General features: G+C 41.8%; 1 protein-coding gene across 1 annotated transcript; it reads right to left on the reverse strand.

Annotated features, from left to right (window-relative positions):
* Window positions 1-407: 407 nt before the first annotated feature.
* LOC120486864 (E3 SUMO-protein ligase ZBED1) lies at window positions 408-2699 on the reverse strand. The gene is made up of 2 exons (XM_039683033.2): window positions 1698-2699; window positions 408-1277 (listed from the first exon to the last, which is right to left on the reverse strand). The coding sequence occupies exons 1-2, from the start codon at window positions 2697-2699 to the stop codon at window positions 408-410; spliced, it is 1872 nt and encodes a 623-aa protein (XP_039538967.2).
* Window positions 2700-5442: the final 2743 nt, after the last annotated feature.

Consider the following 5442-nt stretch of genomic DNA (forward strand, 5'->3'; position numbering starts at 1 on the left):
GTTAAGAAATTTTCCTTGCGGTTATTATGGGTGGCTCAATAGCGCGATATGCGGTATTACCGCCGTTTTTTTTTTTTTTTTTACAAAACATTATATATCCTGATTTTAGGCTACTGCATACAAAACTCTATTGTTGTTGTTTAGTATCATATATATTGTTGCTTTAACTGACAGAGAGACACGTCTTAGAACATTTTTGTTTATTGTTAAATGCCAAACAGCAACAAGAACATGCATTTTCCAATTTAAAAAAAATAAAGAAATCAAAGTGTTCTAAAGTATCACATGAAAACAATAAGAAAATGCCTTTTTCTAATTTAAAAAAACGAAAGAATTCTTAAAGTAGCTATCACATGAAAACAATGTGCCAAAGTAAAAATACAGAGATTAAACTTAACGAATGATATTTAGACCTGGGTTATGTCCTTGTTTCGCGCTAGGAAAACCAACATATTAACCTTATGAGGTTTCAGGGAGGATCGCATGGGAGTAACAATATTCCCCGCGGCACTGAAAACTCTTTCTGACGGAGTGCTTGTTGCACAAATACACATGTATTTGCGCGCGACTTTGGACAGCAGCGGATATCTAGACTGATTATCGCGCCACCAGGACAGTGGGTTTGCGTTGGAGTCGATGCACTCCTCATTTAGATAGCGCGTGAGCTCTTTATCTGCTCGCGCTCTCTTGGGTATGGGCGCTGACGCGGAGGTTGTCCGTGACTTCAGCAGGTCTCCAAGAGTCTTTTTCTTTGCTGCAGGTGGCATCGCTTGCCCTTCGTCTCCAACCTCTGGCGCAGGCGCACGGACAGCGGTCTCTTCGTCCGCCACTCCCACCATCTCTTCGATGAGTGCGGATTTTGTCTCCGTGTCATTGATATGATCACCTCTATATCGAGGATCTAAACAACACGCCTTTGCCAAAAGATTTTGTAAGGCAGCTGGTTCATACTTCCCATGTAGAACACTACACATTTTGTTCTTTATGTCCGATGTTAAGGTGGTATCCTCGGAGGATGGTTTAAGCATTTCTTCTGTCAGGAGTTTCAGGACGGGGTTGACTGAAGACACTGTAACGTAACTCTCGCCAGACAGCAGATCCGTAAACTCAGCTGCGGGTTTTAGTGCTGCGTTCACGGACTCAAGGACAGCGATGTCCTGCCAGCTTGGATTTAGATGTTGATGTCTCCGGTCATCCAGAACTCTTCTGATAGCCGGGATTTGCTCTAAAACTCTTTCCACCATTTTCTGTTTGGTGCCCCATCTCGTAGCGCAGTCCTGAACAGAATGTTGGCCGTTAAATCATTGAAATTAGACAAGGACATCGTCTAACTAGCATTACAAAAATAAATTAGACTAGGCTACATTTAAATGTAAACTATTCATTCATTTCAATAGGTTATTTTTACTAAACAAAAAATAGCCTACATTTAACATATCCCCACTGCAAAATAACGCATGTTAATTTTAATATAAAATGTCTATGCACATTCATATGGATGTAAACTGAAAGTTAACCTAATGTTTTTTTTTTTCTTCAATATATCTTACCTTTTAAAATAATTTTCGTTTCAAAATATTTATTTTAAACGAAAAATACATTAAATCCAGAAACTTGTTTAATTTTTATAATAAAATTGTATTTATTGGCTAATAACATGACCAATAAGTTAGCAAATAGTTTAAAGGATAACTTACCAGTATGAGGCCATGCTGAGGAATTTGAAGTTCAGCTTGTGCTTTCGCTAGATCTCTTCTCTTTAACCAGCTTTGAGAAAATGTACTAACCAGTGTGTGACACAGGCCCATTGCTCGGGCTGTGCGGTCTTTGACGCTTGCCATTGCGTTTGTAACTGCCAAATGTAAATTGTGCCCAAAGCAGTTCAGCCACGGCCAGTTCAACTTTTTGACTGCTGCAACAATGTTGGCTCCATTGTCTGTAGTGATACAGGCCAGCTTTTTCTCATCCAGGGACCATTCTTCAAATGTGTGCCGGAGAGCATCTGAAATATTGTCGGACGTGTGGTTTTCGGCCATGAACACTGTTTCGAGGCAACGTGATTTCAGAACCCATTCTGTGCTGAGATAATGAACCGTTAGACTCATATAAGGAGTCATATTGACACTTGACCACATATCAGTTGTGGCAGAAAAGTAGTCAATATTCATCAGCTCGCTTTTGATCGATGTCTTTACCGTGCTGTACATTTTTGGAACAGCAGTTTCTGAAAAGTAGGTTTTGCCCGGCAACTCGTACTGCTTGTCGAATTTTTGAAGCATTGACTTGAATGCAGGTTTCTCCACCGTGTTGAATGGAACCATCTCCTGAACTAAATACTGGGTAACAGCGTCTGTAAGGCATTTATGCCTGTTACTTTCACGGCTGTATTTTACAGATTTCCCAAAGGCTTCAGCTACTCCTAACTGTCGGCTGCTGGTACCGGTCTCGGTTGTTCTTTTGGAAGTTGCTCCGCGACCTGATACTTGAGGGGGCAGCTGTGCATTAATGGATGGATGACAGTTAGCGAGATGACACCTCAAATTAGATGTATTGCCGCGTGTCACAGGAACCTTTTTGCCGCAGATTTTGCATATTGGCTCATCTAAATTCGCTGGCTCGCCCTTTTCATTGGGTAGAAAGCCGAAATGTTCCCAAACCGGCGACGTGACATTAGGTTTTGCGACGAGAGCGACTGCCATCGTTTCAGTGGGGCTATTCAAAATAAACGAAACACCAGACAGATCTGCAATGGTTGGCGGGAAAATGACGTAACTCTTGCAAAATTATTAATTTATTTAACATTGAATGCACAGTGACAAATTGTAAAAGAAGAAGGCCACCCTTATGAAAAAAATAAATAAAAAAATTAAAACACTGCGGTTGCCGCGGTTTCTGCGGTTGCTTTCCTTCCTCTGCGGTTGGCTGGTCAATAGCGCGGTATTACAATATTGCGGTTATCGCGACAGCCCTAGTCGCAAACTCAGTCCCAGGTATGTTGGTCCCTTTCAAATTGTAAGGCAAATATCACCTGTTTCATTTCGTTTAGACCTGCCCGCTAACTACCGTATTTCTCCCACTTTTCATGTTTCTCTGTTGAAACCCGCTGGTGGTCCGAGGGGAGAAGCGGAGGAGGGGGCCACCTCCCAGAGTCCTCCTGCCTTTCTGGTTGACGGCGAGGAGGCGTACAAGGTGCATAAGTTGCTGGATTCCAGACGTCGGGGTAACATTCTCCAATATCTGGTCGATTGGGAGGGTACGGTCCGGAGGAACGGTCCTGGGTCAATTCGAGGGATATCCTGGACCCCACTCTCACTGAGGAGTTCCATAGGACTCTGTTACAATGGAAGCTCACGCTCCGCCTCCTCTCCGTCACCAGAGGGAGCCTTCCCCGGAATATTGATCATTGGCTTTGAACTCAAATTCCCCTCATGTCTCATACCTGGGACTGATTGCGCCTCACACCTGCACTGCATTTGCACACACCCAAAAAAAGCCACCTTCACACACCACACCAGTGCGAAGTCTTGATTTGCCCCGGTGATCATTTCTGAGCGTTTATACCCTGATTCTGATTTTCTGGTTTTGGACTTTGGACTGTTTGACTCTCCTGTGATTGTTATCTGCCTGGCCTGAACTCGGACTGTTTACGGATTACGATTATTGCTGCCTGCCCTGATCTCTGCCTGTTCCCTGGATTATCCTGTTGTCTTATCTACATTGCTCTGTCTGCCTCGTCTCGACCCTGCCTGTACGACTCTGTTTAATAAAGCTGCAAATGGATTCCTCTGTTTGCTGTGGTTCATTACAATGTCACAACACTGGAGAAAAGTCGTTTGCAAATTCCGGTTCACGGTGACTTTAAAAATATACTCTGGTACTTAATTACTTGTGTATTTACTTATTGAATTGATATCGAAGCTAATAAATGAATATCGAATCGAATCGAAGCCTTAAGAACCGAAACCGAATCGAATTGTGAAATTCCTAACAATACCCAGCCCTAGTGTTTAGATACATTTTCAGTCTGTTACTTGGGTATGTGGTTCTCCTGTGCAACGAAGGTATGATAAATGTTTATATGTTGTAGTAAGCTTGCTATTTATATTGTATCTAATAATGGGCTATTCTACAATTGGTGTTTTACTGATTGCCAGACGCTTCCGGGTAATCATGCTGTGTATTACTGAAGGTATTTGTGCATTTTACTGTTAATCATAAGGTGGGTGTCATTGTTGGGACTTATGCATTTTAATGAGCACATTTGCGCACAGGTCTTGGGCAAAGCACCTGCTGGGTAGCAGTAGCTGTACCACATTTAAGTAGAAACATCAAGAAGGTAAATGTTTATTGCGTTGCGAGTAGATCCAGTGTGTTAGGATCAGAGTATGTGAGCGGAGTGGAGTGGGAGCGGAGCGAGGAGTGGAGCGGCATAATTTTGAATGGAGCGCGGAGCGGATTTTTTAAAAGTTGGAGCGTCGTGGTTTTCACTCGCTCCGAGCGCGCTCCACTACCGCTCTATCACGAGGACAATTCATACCAACGGCTCATTATAGAACTGCATTTTTAGTAAGGATTCACGTGTTAAACACATTACGCTAGCATGATACAGATGGATCACTCAAATCAGAAAAAAATGTGAAGGTTATGATGACGCCGATGGACATGAGTGGCTGCGGGAGGTTATAGTTATCAAGCCTGTACTGAATATGCAACACGATCTCATGAAAGTGCGAAACTATTTATTTCTCGTGCCAATTATATGCCAAAAAATTGTTTTTGCGTGCAAATGAAGCACAATAAATCCTTTGGTTAGGTGTGAAGTGCGTTCTTGCCATTAAGTGCGTATCGTAGGCTATGCACACGAGAAATAAAATATGTGCTATATAGCCTACGCACTTTCATGAGATCGGGCTGGATCGGGTGAAAGCACATTTTAAACAGGTAACACTTATTCACCAACGCAATCACTTTCTCACTAATGCATTGCATTCAAACAAATGTAATCATACAGTAGGCTATCTGTCAGTATTTGATTTTAAATGAGCATGAATCTGTAAGAAATGTAGTGACCCGTAAATAAATAACTGATGAAAACGTAGTTATTTTCTTCTTTACAAACAAAATGTGCTCTGCAAAAAGCAGCAATGATATTTAATTTATAATGCTGATAACCTTTAATAAGCATATCATGTCATAGGAAAAGTTTGCACACTATCCAAATCCAATAAACAACATTGCAACTATTCTCCTAACGTTGTTTTTTTATTATTATTTTATTTAATATGCATTTGTACCTATTATGATGAGGAGACATTTTGAGAGATTTTAAAGCATACTTAAATACTTTATTCGGAATTTCCTTGGGGAGCGAACACGGAGTGGTGTTTCTGATATCAGTGAGCGAGGAGTGGAGCGGGAGCGGTAAATGGTGAACCCGGAGCG

The sequence above is a fragment of the Pimephales promelas genome, chromosome 10 (assembly GCF_988280905.1).
Source record: "Pimephales promelas chromosome 10, fPimPro1.hap1.1, whole genome shotgun sequence".
NCBI classification, from domain to species: domain Eukaryota; kingdom Metazoa; phylum Chordata; class Actinopteri; order Cypriniformes; family Leuciscidae; genus Pimephales; species Pimephales promelas.